Source organism: Watersipora subatra, chromosome 4 (assembly GCF_963576615.1).
Source record: "Watersipora subatra chromosome 4, tzWatSuba1.1, whole genome shotgun sequence".
Lineage (NCBI taxonomy): Eukaryota > Metazoa > Bryozoa > Gymnolaemata > Cheilostomatida > Watersiporidae > Watersipora > Watersipora subatra.
In genome coordinates, this window is record NC_088711.1 from 7,123,749 (window position 1) to 7,143,465 (window position 19,717).

At 38.4% G+C, this 19,717-nt stretch overlaps 1 protein-coding gene across 1 annotated transcript in view; it reads right to left on the minus strand.

Annotated features, from left to right (window-relative positions):
• The window catches only part of LOC137393867 (uncharacterized), a 121,794-nt gene that overhangs the window by 92,405 nt on the left and 9,672 nt on the right, over nt 1-19,717 (minus strand). Inside the window, exon 4 of the mRNA XM_068080578.1 lies at nt 15,433-15,523. Within this exon, the coding sequence (XP_067936679.1) occupies nt 15,433-15,523 (91 nt within the window). The remainder of the gene's footprint in view (nt 1-15,432; nt 15,524-19,717) is intronic.

Here is a 19,717-nt window from a genome sequence, read left to right on the forward strand (position 1 = left end):
TATGTAAAATACAAAATACCTAATAAATGATTGACAAATATTTTAAGCTGATAACTCACATTCCAATCTATAGTAAACATTTCCCTTACAACAGTTTAAAACAATCAATTGATAAAAGTACATTAGTGGCAGTTGCCTAGCAACCACATTCCAATCTATTGATCAAGGCTTAAAGGATTCGTATAGTAAAGAGAAAGATTTTTTGTGTGATAAATATGGCACAAAATAACGATAAAATTGTTGGATACACCAAGACCGGTATCACAATGACAGTCACAGGGGTCTATAGACCACCTAAAGACGGAACTGTGAGATGGTTGAAGTCACAAGCTAAAGCTCTGGACTAACTGGAGTTAGTAGGTATAGCAAAGAACAGCTGCAGCGATTGGTAGAGAAACCTGAATTGACAGATATACCCGTTAGCGAGCTTAAAGATATTGCGAAGCAGTGGACAAGACGAGAAGAACTAATATCAGCGATCCGCAATAAGTTGAATAGGTTTAAAACCAAGCAGTTGCTCGATATTTATCCAGAAGGTAAAAGTTTGAAGCGAGCTAAATTGTTCGTGGCGTGTTAGACACCATTCCCAGCGAGAATTTAGCTAATCTTCCCAATGCTTTAGGATACCACAAAATGAAGAAAAGTGATTTACTGAACAAGATTGCTGGTGTAGCTATGGAAAAGGAATAATCCGTAAAAGGGTGGTTTAAGACTTTTTACATACCGGGGCTACCTAACCACAATGATGATGATGGTAAAAGGTTTGTTGGATCATTCTTAAGGTACTAAAAAAATACTGTAGCAAATATTGTTCGTCGACCAGAATTCAAAACAGGTGTTAAAATGCAACTAATTCTTAATATAGAGTTTGACAAAATTAATGAAAAGGCGAGAGAAACGCAAGTAATAACACCATATTTCAAATCAAAAAACCACATCATTCTAGAGTTTACAGACTTGGCTGATGTCTACAAAAGCATGGGTGAAGAAATTCAAGTTCAGATAGGGAAGTATAACAAGTACGGATACCGTCTAGATTTAAAATCGATCATTGTATTAGACATTTTGGTGGACAAATACGAGCCATTGGGTGATGGCTCTTGGATCCCATTACCATCCAAGTTAGCCAACAAGAATGCTATCGTTAATCCAAAGAATGAAAATGAACAATGCTTCAAATACGCGGTGACCATAGGACTAGACCCAGCGGATGTTCATCCGGAACGAATTACTCAAACGGTGAAAGACAACTCCAAAAAGCTATGTTGAAATGGTGTCAACTTTCCAGCTAAAAAGGAAGACGTGATTGCATTTGAAAAAGAAAAAAATGTATCAGTCAATGTTTTTGCTTGGGATAATGAGAAAAGAATTGTATATCCTAAATATTACAGCCAGAAAAAAGAATTAAAACGAGTCTTTGCGCAAGAAAAATATCTAAAGTTACTGCGAGAACAAGTGAAAGACTTGAATGAAAAACTGGAAACAGAAAAGCAACAAGTGAAAGACTTAGAATATGACCACCACTTTGTAGATCAAGAAGAAATTTGTCAACTGAAGCAAAATTTAATAGCAAAGCTTGAGAAAGATTTGCAAGAAAAGGAAGAACTAATACCAGAAGTAGAGAAAAAGTTAAAAGACTACAAGGAAAAGGAAGAAACCCTGAGAGTGGTGAACTTAATTTTTATATCTCATGATGGAAAACAGCACTATTGTTAGATAAAAAGCATGAGTAGACTGCTTAGCATGCAAAAAAGCAAGCGCAAAGAAGCCACGCACATTTGTTACAATTGCATGAACCTATGACAGACTAAGGAAGCTCTAATAAATCATCAAAGATGGTGCTTAGAAAATGATCAGGTTGTGCTCAGGTTTCCTAAAATAACTGAGAAAATTAAATTTAAAAATTATAAGCATTCTATGAGGGGTCCTTTTTCGATTTATGCGGATTTTGAGAGCTACTTGAAGCGTGTACATTCTTGTGAGCCATCACCGGATGAAAGTTATACAAATACTCAACAACATCATAAACCAATGGGTTTTAGCTTTAAGATCGTAAGGGTGGTAGGTAAGCATGATATGATTACGTATATCGCTAAGAATGAAGATCAAGTTGACAACATAGGACTGGTGTTTGTGAGAGAGGTGGAAAAAGAAGTCAGGAAATTATACCAAAAGCATAAATTTAAGAAGCTGATGATGTTTGGAGAGTTTGAAAAGCAATTGTACAAGGCTGCCACGCATTGTCACATTTGTGAAGGAGAGCTTAAAGATGAGAAAAATGAGCGAAAGAAATATCACAAGTGTGATAAAAATTTTGCCCACGATAGAGTTGTCAGAGATCATTGTCATCTTACCGGTAATTATCGAGGCGCGGCTAATAACAAATGCAATCTAGATTATCAGATACCCGAATTTTACCCGATCTTTTTTCACAATCTTTCTGGCTATGGCGCTCACCATTTCATCAAAAGTTTGTGAGCTGATGAAGGTGAAATTAGTTGGATTCCCACCAATGAAGAAAAGTACATATCTTTTTCTAAGAAAATATTAGTTGATGAATATCTAACTAAGGATGATAAGCATGAACTACAACAAGAACTGATTGTTGCGTTTATAAAGTGTTTAAACCCTAGATTACCGAATTGGAATGAGAAAGCGAAAAGATACATAGGAGTGGTGAAACAGCTGCATCATCTGTCAAATAACAATAAACATTACATGTTTTGGTTGACGTTAAATGGAATTATAAAAAGTGGTATATCAATTGCGAGACAAAAGGAAATAGTAAAAAAACTCCAACAAGACTTGTCGGATAAAGATGAAGATTATAAATTTTGGTCAAATGTAATTGAAGTCGTGTCTGGTGACAGAGAGCTTGAGGAGTCAGAAGAATTTTGGTCAGGCTTGGAAGAACATTTTGAAGCTAGCATACTGAAATTTAAAGAAGAAAAGAATGTTCAAGTTTATCGTCAACTGCGATTTTTGGATAGCTTTAAATTCATGAGCTCCTCGTTAGACAAATTGGCTGCCAACCTCCAACCAGAAGACCGTAAACAGCTCAAGAGTAAATTTTCCGGAGAAAAGCTAAAGCTAGTTTCTAGAAAAGGAGTATTTTCCATACGAATGGTTTGATAGCTTGTTTAAGCTAGATGATACACGTCTACCGCAAAAAGAAGAGTTCTGGTCGGAGCTGAATCTAAAAGAAATATCTGATGAGGATTATGAGCACGCGAATAAGGTATGGAAGGAATTTGACATGAAGACATTTAAGGAGTACCTTCAATTGTACTTGGAAACCGATGTGCTACATCTGGTTGATATCTTTGAACGCTTTCGAGACGTTTGTATGAAAGAATACGGTTTAGACCTTGTTTGGTATTATACAGCTCCAGGGTTGTCTTGGGATACAATGTTAAAAACCACAAAGTTAGAACTCGATCCGATAACTGATCCAGACAGGTTGTTGTTTTTTGAGCGATGCGTTAGAGGCGGTGTAAGCATGATCACTACTCGTTACGCTAAAGCGAACAACAAGTATATGAAAAATCATGACAAGAGCAAACCCGACAGTTTTATTGTGTATTTAGATGCCAACAATTTATACGGCTGGGCTATGAGTCAATTATTGCCAGTAGGTGATTTTAACCCTTTGACTAGGTATAAGCCCGCCCCCCAAAAACAACCGAAATTCATGTAATTTATTTTCGAAAATTCAATAAAATCGATATTTGATGAACATGCATAGCTCAAATCTTAAATTTATTTCTATGAACAAAATTTTTTGTACATATACATTCATTCACATGTCTACTACTCAAAAAAATTACAACCGTGTGCAATTGTCCCTGTATGAAATGCTTGGAAGCATTTTTTTTCGGTAGAGTCAAACGCTATAACGTAGCCGTGCGAGCCACCATAACGATCGTTTTCTCTGCATAATCCAAGTATATTAAAAGTCCAAAAAGTTCCCATCACTTCTATCGTTTGAAATATTTTTATTGTGATCAGACAAAAAATCACTAACGATCGCAGGATAAAATAATCTTTTATTTTACCGTTTTGAAAGTCGAGCCGATGTTGACTGGTTTTTCCAACTTTTAATCTTTTCCAAGGAATCGCGATTTGTTTAGCCTTTAGCACAAAGCAACGCCTCTCAGATAATCGTTTCCTATTGTAAATCATCGACCCATATATTGTTGATGATATTTAAAACTTACTAGTGTTCATATACTTTGTTTAACGTTACTAGGCGACAGCTTTATAAACGTCTACCGAAATAGACATAAATGTCGTTTCTCCACGCAACCGGTAAACGACATTCTGGTCGTTTCCCCTGCCAAAGGGTTAAGTGGATGACTGAAAAGGAGCTCTTGAACTGGGAAAACATGCCGTGCGTGTTGGAAGTTGACTTGGAGAATCCTAAAGAACTTCATGATTTACACAACGACTACCTGTTGTGTCCTGAGAAAAGGATGATAAACGGAGTGGAAAAACTTGTTCCAAATCTCGAAAATAAAGAACGGTACGTTGTACACTATTCAGCGCTCAAGCAAGCCTTGGATCACGGTCTCAAACTAAAAAAGGTTCATAGGGGTATTACCTTTAGAGAGAGTGATGATTTAGCTAAATATATTGATAAAAACACTAAACTCAGAGCGGCGGCTAAAAACGAGTTTGAGAAGGACTTTTTTAAGCTCATGAACAATTCCGTGTTCGGCAAGACCATGGAAAATATTCGAAAGCATCAAAATATTAACCCAGTATCTACCGAAGATCAAGCGCGGAAGTTTATCGCTCAGCCTAACTACCAAAGCCGTACAATAGTTAGTGAAAACTTAATCGTGGTTCACATGAAAACGACGAATCTGAATTTTGACAAGCCCGTTTATCTGGGAGCAGCGATTTTAGATATTAGTAAGACCTTGATGTACGACTTTCATTACAATTACATAAAACCCAAGTACGGGGACAGAGCCAAGCTGCTGTTTACAGACACAGACAGTCTGATGTACTCATTACAGACAAAAGACTTTTACGAAGATATTAAGGCGGATGTACGGGAAAGATTTGACACTAGCGGATACCTTGAAGACCATTCATCAGACATTGAGACTGGGGTGAACAAGAAAGTAATTGGGATGTTTAAGGATGAAGCCGGGGGTAAACAAATCACAGACTTTACGGGGCTCAGAGCCAAGTTGTACTCGTATGTATTAGAAGGATGTAACGATAAAAATTGTGTGATAGACGGCACAACTCACGTTTGTGAAAAGAAACGATGCAAGGGTGTTAAAAGAGCTGTTGTTGAAAACCGTATCACCTTTAACAATTATCTGAGTTTCATGAGGACTAAGAAAGAAGCCTATCGTACCATGACGGTGTTCCGTAGTCGCAAGCATAATATACACACGGAGAAAGTTAACAAAGTAGCACTATCAGCTGATGACGACAAGCGAGTGATCATGGATGATGGAATACATACACTGGCTTATGGACATAAGGATTTGGTAGAATAAATGGAAAAACTTGAACTTAGATTGCGAACATTATATCGTGACAAGAATGATGAACAATTGAAATGTTTGATAAGTTGTTATGAACTTTTTGAGTTAGTGCATCCTCCAACATATGATAAACCTAGCGACGTTTAAAAGGAAAGCCAATGGTTCAACGAGAAAAAGCATCATCATTAACAGAACTCGAAATTAAAGCGAAAGAACACGGAATTGAAGGATTTTCAAGAATGAAAAAAAAGTAACTGCAACAGCTGTTGAATAAACGATATCAATAGACAATATAGTATTACCGAATGAAAGCCTCTCCAATTTCCAGTTGATGGATGCTGTGAAAGCTTTAAAAGTTCACCATTTTCGAGGTGTTTTTATGCGAGATGCATTACCAAAAAAGTCTCGTTCTAAAGAATGTGGAATATTAAATTTAGATGGATCTGATGGTGATGGAAAGCACTGGGTAGCTTGGTATAAAAATGGTAAACAAAAGTTTTACTTTGGCAGCTTTGGGTTGAACCCTCCGGATGAAATTGTATCCTACTTAAAGAGTCCTATACGTTGGAACGCAGAACGAGTACAGCCTAGTGACCAGGTATTTTGCGGGCACTTGTGTTTGTACATTTTGAAGCAGCTGTCCAAAGGTAGACAACCACAAGAAGTGGTGAATGATATGTTTTAATAAATGACAGAAAACGGGGTGTACAAATTTGGTGGAGAATCAGGTCGGCGTAAGAGCGGTCTTAATATCTCTAATGTTGAAGCTAAGTTAGACAACTATTTACGTCATGATGGAGCTTCATCAGCAACTGGTACATTAGATATGGGAATTAACAAAGTGTCTAGGGTTGTTGATCCAGATGATGCCCAGGATGCAGCAACTAAAGCTTATGTTGATGACAAAGAGATTACACTTGAAGAATCTAAAGGAAAAGATTACATTTTAGCCAGTGGGGAAGACAAAAAAGTGGTTGAAACTGCTGCCAAACTAGCAGACATAGCAACTAGGGCTTATGTTAATACCGTCTGTGCATATCTTTATGAATCTAAAGATGAATCTAAAGGAATAGATTATATTTTAGCCAGTGGGGATTACAAAGAAGTGGTTAAAACTGATGTCAAACTAGCAGACATAGCAACTAAGGCTGATGTTGAAGCTAAGTTAGACAAATACTTACGTCGTGATGGAGCTTCATCAGCAACTGGTACATTAGACATGGGCAATAACAGAGTATCCAGAGTCGTTGACCCTGCTGATGATCAAGATGTAGCAACCAAAAAATATGTCGATGACAAAGAGATACGGTTGACAGAGTCTCGTGGCAAAGACTATATTTTGGTCAGTGGGGATGATAAAACCGTGGTTGAGACCACAGTTAAGTTGACAGATGTGGCTACAGCTGTTGAAACAATGATTGATGGAAAGGCTGACAAGATCACCGATTCGAGAGGAGCAGGACATTTTGTCTTAACTGGTTCTGATAGAGAAGTTGTTGCACAGGAAAAATACCACCAAATACACACGCTGCTGGCTAATCAGATCCAAGCTTTAGAAAATATAAAGCTATACGATTACAGTGCTATAATATGGGGGCAAAATCACGGTGAGGCAAACTTTTTCAGTCCCATAGAATTACGCGCTGATCGTAACCTGACAATCACACGAATTACTATAGGCATAAACTGGAAGCGTAATGCTTCTAATGTAACTAAAAGTTACAATAAATCGATACAGCTTGTAGTAGATAATAGTCCTGAAAACTACACTCTCAGTCCCCCTGCTAACACATATGTTGATGTAAATGTAAACAAAAGGATAACGGCCGGATCACATTACTCTGTGAACCTTATTAGCCCCGGTGGATATGGGTATTCATTTGGTCAAGAGCACAACTGTTATGGGGTGTGGTGTAAAATCTGGTATAAGTACAACTAAGTTTTATAAGCATACGCTTACAAAACTAATACAAAAAACTATTACAGTATTGCACCGAATATTGGAATATTTTTAAATGGGCTGTTTGGTCCTAACAGCAACCCACTACCAACCGGCGAAACTGCACTTCCTTTTCTTAAATACACACCATCACCAGCAGATGTCAGAGCGTGTGGAGGGCCAGTTGCTTTCCGTAGGTACAGACCTTCTCCATCTGTCTCCATGGTACATAGGTATCCACCTTTTTTTAGAAACAATCCGGATCCAGACTTACCAATTGCCTTTTGCACACCAGCGCTTGCTGCTCCAGAGAGGGCCCTTAACCCAAGGCATCCCAAAATTCCAGGTAAAAATCGAGTAGCGAGCCCCACCAAAGTGATAAGAAATCCACCTTCAATCTTTTTGTTAGCTTTGAGCTGAACAGGACTCATCGAGATTGTAACACTTTTTTTATTGGCTGCAGCCTTTTGCATGGTATTTATTTGTGTTTTAGTCAAGGCGATGACATCGTCTCCATCTACCAAGTCCTGATAGCTAAACCTAATTGTTATGCGATCATCACTGTCAGCAATGGCATTGCGGATCTTATCCTTTTGCGCTTGCGAAATGGTTATCTTAGTTTGTATGTATGGCATTTATTATATAGTTAAATTTCTCGCAGGTGGTATCGAATGGTTACACGCTCTCCGCGTAGGTTAAGCGTTTCACCATCCTGGTCAGTAATGGTGGTTGTGAGGCTCTGGATGCTTCTGACGTGTACGGGTAGGTACACAAGGTTGTAAGGTTTTTCAACTATTTTGTGGCCTGGGTCCACATTGGGGAAGAAGGAATAGATGACTGGCAGCTGACTACCATTTACGTAACTATCGCTGATAATGTCAGCATTTATGAGCAAACTGTTGACCTTTACAATGTCTACTACATTTTGTGACTCGGTGTAGGAAGCTTGATAGCTTCCAGCTGTGAACCCCAGTGCTTTAGGTAAACCACCTTACTCTGGAAAAGTTACTCGGTACCCATGCTTTATTTTTAAAATAGTTTTGAGTGTCACAGAATTGGCTTGTACAGTGATACCGTCTTTGTCATCACCTAAACGTTCAAGTTCCCTTTTAATAGCTGAGTTGATCTGCTCAATGTCATAAGATCCTGTCGGAAGACTAAATTTTCGTTGAGGCGCCCCAGTTTGAGATGTCCACCATATTTAGTGCCGGGTCTCATCAATGTTTGGAAATGAATAATACGTTTCAATGTTGTCAAGTGCCATTTCATATCGTTTTTTTGGATCAAGGTTTATGGGTGGGTTAAACGTCGTGGTTAATCGTGTTTTGTTATCACTCACAAAAAAGACATGGATGTCTTTGGAGCGGTGTTAGCACTGATTTCTTTCAGTAGATCTTCCATTTATTCTATAACAAAAAAATCATCAAAACCGCTTCTGTACTTGCCATTGGACATGTTACTGGATAGGTTAATGGTAACAAACCCGTGAGGTATTTTCCAAGCTTTAGAGCATAACCTCTTAAAATCATCTTTAGACATGTCCCCACCCACATGGTCATTGTAGATGTGGTTTATGTTTTTAGCATCTTGTGAAAATAGACAAAAAAAGTTGGCATTCTCTCTGATGGTTGCCGAGGAAGCTTAAAGTAGTTCTGAGAGAGGTAAAAGCAGTTAACGTTGCTGTTTTTTCCTCATGTGTAGTACTTTTCACATTGGTTCTGCGGTTCTAGCATCAAGTCATCAAAACACCATTAGACTGTTTGCTTCTAGGTCTATGTCTTTAGGGTCGGGAACATCATCAGCTGACTCACAAAACTGGCAAGTAATAGGATAGTTTTTTTATGTCCTTTAGCCATTGCCTCCATCACTTCTAAAGGCTCGCACCCAGACTTTATGATTTCATCACGATTTTAATACACACTAACGATGTCTTTTTTAGACAATCCAAGATCATGAGCCCGTTGTAAAATCTTATATTCAGGTTGAAAAAGGCTTTTGCCATATACATACAGCTGGTTGTAGTCTAACCATCCCGGTCTAGCCAGCAGATTTGTAAGCAATGTGGTTTTTCCGCATCCTGATTTGCCGACTATCACACCCCTTATACTCTTAGGTAGAAGCGAGTTGTTGTGTCGATTTAAAGATGATCTCCAAGATAGATCGTATACTTCCATTTACTATATAATAAATGTATTGCTTAAAGTGTAAACGTTCTACTAATATGCTTCAACAAGAGGAGGGTGTAACTAAAAACAGTCGCGCAATGCGATTTGGTAATTGTACCGTTTGCGGATCTAAAAGGACTCAGTTTATAAAACAAGGTAAGGGTGTATTTAATGATGCTATTAACAACCTTCCGTTTGAGATACATATGCCGGGTCACAACTTTCTCGGACCTGGTACTAAGTTAAACAAGCGGCTAAATCCTGATGGTACACCAAAGTCTTGGAGTCAGCCGGTAGATAGAGATGACGCTATTGCATACGAGCATGACCTTTGTTATGCAAAACACTGTGACACTAAAACTCGCAATGAGATTTGTGACAAGGAAATGCTCCAGGCGTTAGACGCCATTGTAGACCCTACTTTATCCGAGAGCTTTCATCGAAGTTTAGCTCGCACCGCCATTAGCGCTAAAAGAAGATTTGGCTGGGGACTTGAAAAAAAGATAAAATAAAATGGACTGATGAGTTAGCTGAACAATTACACAAGCCCGTTAGACATAACTTTGAAAGACATAGAGTTTATGTGGAAGGTATTGACGACACATGGGCGGTTGATCTGGTCGATATGAGTAGTTTATCAAAGTACAATGGTGGTGTTAAATTTTTATTGGCTGTGATTGACGTTTTTTCCAAGTACGTGTGGTTGATTCCGTTAAAAGACAAGACTGGTGAAGGAGTGGCGCAAGAGTTAAAAAAGATATTTATGCCAAGAAAACCTAAAAAGTTGTGGGGGGAAAAGGGCTTAGAATTCTACAATCAATGGGTGCAAAGTATAATTCCGTTGTATTACACCGAAAATGAAGGAAAGTCTGTGGTGGTAGAAAAATGGAATAGGACGATGAAAGAGAGAATGTAAAATATTTTTTCGCTAATAATACGAGAAGATATATCGACGTTTTACCTGAGCTAGTCAAAAACTATAACAACACCATTCATTCGTCTACAGGTATGACACCCGTGGAAGCCAGTAAGCAACAAAACGAAGATCTTGTCAGGATGAGGCTTTATCCGTTGTTGAAGCCTGCGAAAAAGCCAAAGCTAAAAGTGGGAGACACTGTTCGAATTACGAGGAAGAAAGGAACTTTTGAAAAAGGTTGCACACCTAGATGGACGGAAGAGTTATTCAAAATAATGAGTATTCAGGACACAAACCCAGTTACTTATAAAATTGCGGGGTTAGACGGTGAAGACATCAAGGGATCATTCTATGAGCCTGAACTACAAAAATCAACTCAAGATACTTTCCGTATCGGGCGAGTAATTCGTAAGCGTGGTAACAAGTCTTTAGTAAAATGGTTAGGATATCCTGAGAGCTTTAATTCATGGGTTGATACGGAGTCAATCATAAACCTAAAATTGTAAAACGCGATCACGTTCGTGTTTTCGGGTTATAATAAACATGAGCTTTTTAAAAATAAAAGATCCAAAGAAAAGAGACGCGATTGTTCGTGAATATCTAAAAACAAAACGTGACATCCAGGAAGCTAGTGAGTGAGCGATTAGGAAAAATTTCTACTCAAAGAAACTGGGAAGATGTTTTTAAACCCGTTGTAGACTCGCAACGGGTGGTTTCTGACAATCTTACAAATGTTGTTGATGCTGTCCGTGAAATACCTCGTGCGCCTCAAGTACCACAACTAATGTATGAAGACTTTGTACCAAGAGATACAAGACGACATCAGCTGTATGGATCGATGCCATCGTCTAGCTTTATGCAAGCTCTAGGATCTGACAAAGATCATGACACCGTTTTTGGAATTAGAATGGAAAAAGATGAACCATACATAGGACGATTACCGGTTGAGATTGACAACAATGATATAATAATTGAAGGAGACTGGTATAAGGGCACACCTGGTCTGTGGGAGCTAATACAGAGTAAAGATCCGCAAGACGATAATTACACAGCAAAAGACTTTATAGAGTATGCTAAAATCCTTTGGGCTACTGATGCTATGAAACGAGACAATGACCCCAGCGCTAGACATCCAAAGTCGAACAGAGGAGCTAAGTGGGCTAAAATTGTTAAACCAAACTGGGAAAACAAATCTTTTCAAGGTAGTGGTACGGTTTTTCTACCTCAAGACCCTACCGCTTTAATTGATAGGTTAGAACTGCTGCGAGCGAGCAGACAGGCTGGTAACACGGGTGTAATCAATGAGATGGTTAGCATCTTAGACGAACTCTTAAGACGTAAAATCATTAAAAAGAGCGAGTACAAAAAGCCATCTCTTGCCTTATAATAAAAAGATGATTATAATACGAAACCGTGGATGGCCTCTCAGACGAGGCATGGGAATGCATAATCATCCTCCTAGAGGCAAAGGGCTTTTTAGCAACATTGCCCAACTAATGGGTCAAGCTATCAGCAGCCAAACCGCAAAGACTTGCATCTAATGCCGCTAAAACGTTGTTAGAGACTACCGCTAAAAAGGCGGATGATGAAGCGGGTAAAAGGATTGTTGACGCTGTATCAAACACTATATCAAAGGTAAGACAAAGAAGCACACGACCGGAGTCCTAAAGCAAAATTAGAAAACATGATTGCCAGCTCAATTACTAAAGTCACACCTAATCCTTCATTAAACAACCTCATTTCTGGCTCCGGTAAAGGAAAAGATATAATCGCTATCGAAAAACTTGCCCGTAGACTTAATGGAAGTGGATTAAAGATTGTATAAAAAATGTATATAATAAATGGAGAATATATTAAACATCACAGCGCCTGTTGAGAGAGGCGAGCTTATTGAAGAATACGAATACCACGAGTACGAACCAATTACAGGAACTAACCTAGACAACCCTGGTGAAATCCGTATTAATATCGAAACTCAAGATATTTTTACGCATCCGAATGAGAGCTATATTCTTGTAGAAGGACGTCTCACAAAGAATGATGGAACCGCCTACGCAAATGCTGATGCGGTTGCATTAATCAACAATGGTATAATGCATCTATTTAGAGATGCTAGGTATGCTCTGTCTGGTCAAGAGATTGAGTCTGTGCTCTACCTCGGTCAATCAACAACTATGCTAGGTCTTTTAAAATACCCCGATGACTTTAGCAAGTCTCAGGGTCTCAACCAACTGTGGTTCAAAGACACGGATACAACCGCTGTCCTTGCTAATAATACTGGATTTGCAGCGCGGCAAAAATATATAGTACAATATCCAAATCCCAAGGGTACATTTCGCTTTAAAATTCCTCTAAAACATATTTTTGGGTTCGCTGAAGATTATGACAAGGTAGTCTATGGTTTTAAGCACACCCTTACGCTAACTAGAGACTCAAATGATAATGCGATATTTAGACATACTGCTGCAGATGCTGGTAAAGTTACGCTAAGCAAAATATCTTGGTTTATGCCTCATGTAATGCCAGCGGATGCTCAAAAGTTTCAACTCTATAAAACCATTGAAAGCAAGGCTCAGCTCGATGTAGGCTTCTGCATGAGACAATGTGACACCATTGCAGTTCCTCAGACCACTAATTTCACATGGAGGTTAGGGGTCAAGTCATCCTCTGAAAAGCCTCGGTATATAATTGTTGGTTTTCAGACCAATAAGAGCGGTGATCAAGAAACCAATCCCTCATTGTTTGACAACTTAAATGTTACAAATATGCATGTCATGCTAAACTCAACAAGATATCCCTTAATTGACTCAAACACTTCGTTTGAAAAGTATCAGTTTAGTCGTGTGTACGGTGATGCTGCAGCTTTCCGATCTAAATTCTATGATTTGGATGAGCTTGTAGGCAACTCCAACATTACACCTGCCGAATACGCTACATTACATACGCTGTTTGTGCTTGACGTTAGCAAGCAAAGTGAACGACTTAAAAACAGTGTCACTGACAATCTTATTAAAGCGCGGTTTGGAGCTAATGCTCCAGCTGACACACAGGCTTACGCTGTGGTAATATCCGATCGTCTAATAAAATTCATATCGGATGGAAATAAGATGTCTGTAGTCTCCTAAATTTGTAATATTTTTATACGCTACTGTGTATAAAAATTATAGTTCTGTAACATGATTTTTCATCAGTCGCGACATCTTTCTCTCCATTATTTCAACTTTTTCTTCATTTGTACGAAGACGTTTTTTTGAGTTTTAAAATCCTAAAGCCTACCAACATCAGCAGCTGAAGAGCGCTCATCGCTGTGTTCATGTATTGAATATCACTAGTGCTGGTTAACAGACTGTCTATGCTTTCCATCGGCAAGAACCCGCTTGTATTTGCCATTTATTTTACACGAAAAACGAACAGGTTTATGTCAGTTAGTTCTGCTAAGTATTCGAGGCTGAGAAAGGTGGTTTGTAAAAATCGCAGTGATATCTGTAGTGAGGCAAAACCATCTTTAAACTATTTTTGTCTCGTTGTGTTTTTGTAATGAAACATCACTGTAGCTGATCCATTACTGTTTCCTCGCACCGCCGCAATTTTATATTGACCCCTCAGAAAGTTTACGGGTTGCTTTGCGCTATCTAAAATCATAGCCTTTTTGGTATACATATCATAAGAGTAATATCTAGGAATAGGAGTTGTAATATCGCGGGGTAAATCACCTCCTACCGGACCTAAATATTCAGACGTTCCGCTTTTTGCCGCCGTTAAGGATGAATTAGCTGAGAAACCCTCGGTCACATCTGTTACAACTGAAGGGGTTTTCACGGTTGCTAAAAAGTCAACTGAGTTATTAGTAGTGTAAAATATCGACAACCCTGTACCAACAGCTATAAAAACGGCTGCAAGTAATCCTATAGCGATACACGCGGTTTTTTTATATTTGACATTTATTAAACATTTAGAGCTACTACAAGCTCAGCGCGGGTCATCTTATGATAATCGTTTATTCCTCGATCTTCAGCCATCCGTCTTAGTTCCTCCATTTGAATGCAAGGTAGAAATATGCATTGCTTATAAAATCTAGATTTTCCATAGGCGGTAGGAGTTATCAGCTGAAAATATTTTTCAATCATTTATTAGGTATTTTGTATTTTACATAACATACAAAATGAATAAAAACGATAAAATTGTTGGGTAGTCACTGTACAGGCTGCCATAAAAGACACACAACTGTAGGACCTAAGTGCTAGTTGTGCTTGCCGTATTTGTACAGCTCCTTTATAATACTAAAAAACTGTTGTAAAGGAAATGTTTACTATAGATTGGAATGTGGTTGCTAGGCAACTGTCACTAATGTACTTTTATCAATTGATCGAGGCTTAAAGGATTGGTATAGTAAAGAATAAGACACACAACTGTAGGACCTAAGTGCTAGTTGCGCTTGCTGTATTTGTACAGCTCCTTTATTATACTATACGAATCCTTTAAGCATTGAGGCAAGCATTTTTGACTAACTTTTCAGAAATTCTTAAGATTTTTTTCTTAGAATTTTTGGGAGATCTTGTCTGTCCGGACCAAATCCAGGGTCTGTCCAGGAGTCCCCCACTTTATACTCTCTTTTGTTTCTGCATGTATTATAATTATGGTTTGTTTATGGCACTTGTTCTTGAATATATGTTTGTAGCATTTAATAAGTTATTATTATAATTAAGTAACCAATAAAGTTAGGTTAAATATAATTTTTAGTATGTATTTTTAAATATTTTACAAAACTTCAACCTTGTCATAGGCTAACATTTTATTTCCTCTTTTGTTCCTAAAACTTTACCGCTCTAACTGGACACACGAACGACAAACAAACAATGAGATATAGCCTATATAAATAAGTAGAAAATATGCGCTATTCATACATACCAAGAGAAAGCTGGTGATCATCGCAATAAGGTGCATATTGAAGGCAAGAACTTTCCTTTGACACATTGAATGGCACTGCTCGATCATCTTCCTAAAATAGGACAGCAATGTAACATGAAGTTGAAGTTTTTTCTGTCAATGTTTCTACATACACCATCTACACAAATTTGGCATGCTCTGAAAATAACACAATTTAGTTAGCTCAGGATGTATTGGAATTCTAGAATCTATTGAGCATATGCCATATTAATGCTTATTGTTATTACAAGCATGGTAATAAAGATAGAGGCTAAATGATGGCCAACTCTATCATTCAGCCTTTTCATAATTACACCCACCTGAATGCCCGGCACTGCACAAGTAATAAAAACAACTTAAAAATACAGCAGATACTCTTATAACGTATACCTACTATAAATACATATAACGTATACCTTCACATAAATTCCAGATAACAATTTATGTCAAGTTTTTGCTTCGTACTAAATAAATTTTTTTCCATATAATGCAAAGTGTCAAGTCGAGTGAGTTTTCAAAATCGATTTGAATGTTAGTTCATCTCCCAGCACTTGCAAAAGAAAAACCGATGTGCGTTTATCATTATGTATAGCTATTATATATAACTTTCGTGAGCTTTTAGTTTGTCGAAATGGATCGTTAAATGTGTCGAAAGAAAAGAGAATAGGATAGCTGCGCAATTCTTCATAAATACACAAGCGATTGAGTGGTGCAGGTGTTGCAGTGTCTGTCTACCAGTCTTATTGTCACGAGTTGGAGTATCGTCGAAAATTATCTTTATCCTTACCTTGACCACAGGATAGTGATAGACGAGGAACATGTAGAACTGCTTTTTATAGTAAAAAGATTTTTTTGTTTTGCCCTAATGTTGACGTACAAAATTTTTTTTATTAGTTTTACTTTGCAGAATAAACTTTGCTGTTTAGAAAAATGAGCAAATCATTGTAAATGAACGTCGAAAATGTGCAGGTACTATCAGCTTGTTGTAAATTTACCGCAATCATGGTCTATAAAACCAGTGAGAATGATCATAAAAATGTGAAATGTTGTTGATGCAAACCTATGATTTTGCAGTTACGGCATAGCCTACAAATTGAAAGAGTTACATAAAGTTTTTTCTTTGTGCATGGCCAAAGGGATGCGTTTGGAAAGATCTTGGAATGGATTACGCAGTTTACATGTATTTTACTGTTCTTATAACGTAAATTCCCTATAGCGTACATTCCTGGAACAGATTATTTACGTTATAGGAGCGTCTACTGTATTTGTTCTTTCCAAAGTTTCCATCTTTATTCATTTCAAGCTTTCATTTTTGGCATTAGTTTCAGTTTATTCTTAGCAATAACTACTAGAGAGTTCTACAGATTACCGTAAGTCCTCATGCTCAAGCCGCGCGGCTTGTCGTTGGCCGCGGTTTCTGGTTCAAGGTCATAGACCACGGCTAAAGGCCATTCTTTTAAAACTTACGTGGGGCTCAGGGCGGCTTCTTGATAAATGCGGTCTCTGCTCAGCTCCCGCGCTATAACCATAAAATCGCATTCATGATACACTTTTATGTATGGGGTTTTTGGGGACCTACTCGTTCATTTTCATGGTCATGTTTGTAGAATACTTCAGACTAAAGAAGTATTTATCGCTCTAAGTCGAGATAACTTCGTGACACACGAGTGAGAGACAAGTGGTTGGGAGCGTGTTAATACTTGCTGACATCCAAGCAGAAACTATGGACCAAACTGGTTCCAAAATATGACCAAACGAAGATTTTATTTAGTTTGAATTCAAGACATTGAATTTCTTGGGTGTTTTTTTGGGTATTTTTTTTAAAATAAATTTAAATTCCACACGAAACTTCTATCTATGATGAGGTATGTTTAACTCACTACAGTCATAGGTTATTAACACCTTTTCATTCTTGACCGGCATCTTTCCATGAACATGAACCCTCTAATAGCGCAATAAAAATCTAGCTGAGACATGGCAAGTGAGTTCTTGATGCAAGTGTTCAGGAACTTTAATTCGAACTTGGAAGTAAAAGAAAATTCTTTTCACATGTACTGATGTAACCTGTTTTCTTATTCAAGAGGACGGGGGTATAGCGAAACCCGTTTCAACACTCTCGCTTCCGAAGGCGTCAAGGACGACAAAACCTCAGTCGTTAGCCATGGTCTGTGGGCATATGCGGCTTGTTGGTAAGGGCGGCTAGATACCACAGACGGCTTGTTGGAGGATTATGTTTTCCTTTGGGAGTCATCTGTGAGCACAAACCGCGCGGCTTGGGCATGAGATGAGGACTTACGGTATTTTAAGAATTGATGTGAATGTTTTTGTTTAATTTCTTGCATTAGTTACCTTCCTTCTTACTATCTTATGAAGGGGCTCTACTGGACGAGCGATACGACATCTGTTCAATCCTTAAAGTTAGTACCTTATTAATTAACAAACAATATGGTAGCAGTCAAAACCAAGATTAATCTAAATGAATAGACAGCTTATTAGCGAATGAATAGACAACCTATCGATGATGAGAGCAACCTGTTCAAACACAACTAGCAGTGCCAATCCGGCAGAGAGCACCACCACCAAGAATTTATCTATTAGGTAACTTTGACTTCCCTGATCCTGGTCACTAGAGAAGGTAAAGAGCCAAATGGCTGAGATACAGATATGCCAGTAGAATAAACAAACATCCTGACAGAACAGATGAATACCCTAAAGTATTCTCTCGGGGAACAGGCTGAAGATATTATTCTATCACATGGTTTTCTTGCAGATACATTACATCTTACTGGGAATGTTTGATCACGATTTCGATGTAAAAACTGATATTATCGTTGAAAGAGCCAGTTCAACAAACGTGTCATCTCTATTCTACATCAGTTCAACAAACTGATTTAAAATAGAGACGGCATAGATGTATTCATAGAACAGTATTCTATGGTGCTTTAAAGAAAGAACTGATCAGACTAATCGTCATTGGAGTAGATGATGGCCAACTCAGCGATCAACTAGTCTGAACCTGATCTCACTCTGGCTAACGCAGTTTAGATCAGCAGATGGTATGATGTTGCGAAAAAGGCAAAAACTAATGTGCGTCCTACTACAGATATAGTGGAGCATGAAGTTCAACCACAGCAAACTGAAAGCTAAAAGTAATCTACCGTACTTTTCGGTCTATTAGCCGCTACTTTTTTCTGATGTTTTTAGCCATGCGGCTTATACAAGGGTGCAGCTATTCTGCGGTTTTTCTTTCACCTCTAGGGTGCATTAATCGGCATTAGAATCAACGCTAAAGAAAATTTACGCAAATAAGCAGACGTTTCTTTTTTATTAAGCTAACAAATTTATCAGGATTATAAATAATGCATTATGGGACCCAAACGAAGAAGTTCGTATGAAGCAAGTTTCAAGCTGAAGGCCATCGATCTTGCTATTCATGAAGGAAACCGTGCGGCTGCACGCAAGTTTGACATCAATAAATGTATGGTGAGAGGCTGGAGAGGGCAGCTTGAAGAGCTCATGCAATGCCCAAAATCAAGGAAAGCTTTCAGAGGACATAAAAGCAGGTGGTCTGAACTCGAAAATGTCTTGGAGAACTAGGTAAACATTCAGAGAGCAGATGGCAGAGGTGTATCTACCGTTCAGATCCGACTTAAAGCCCAAACAATAGCGCGCGAAATGAATATTGAATATTTCAAAGCGGGGCCGTCATGGTGTTTCAGATTTATGAGACGTGAAAACCTGTCCATTAGGGCACGGACCACTCTCTGCCAGCAACTTCCCCCTGACCATCATGAAAAGATTACAAACTTTTACACATTCGTTGAAAGTAAGATACCAGGGCACTCCATTGGACTAGACGAGATCATAAACATGGATGAAGTACCACTTACATTTGATCTGCCTCTGACTAGGACGGTTAACAAAACTGGCGAATAATCTGTGTTGCTGAAAATAACTGGCCACGAGAGGGCACACTTCACATGTGTGCTGGCCTGCGCGGCGCCCGGACAAAAACTTCCGCCTATGATTTTCAAGCGCAAAACTATGCCTAAAGAACAGCTACCGAGAGGGATAGTAGTCAAAGTTAACGCAAAAGAATGGATGATTGAAGGGCTGATGAAGGAATGGTTAAGCGAGTGCTACAGCAAGCGCCTGAAAGGATTTTTTCACAAGAAAAAAGGGCTGCTTGTTTTGGATAGCATGAGGGTGCACATCACAAATTCAGTAAAAGAGATGTTCAAGAAAACAAACTCAATTCCAGCTGTAA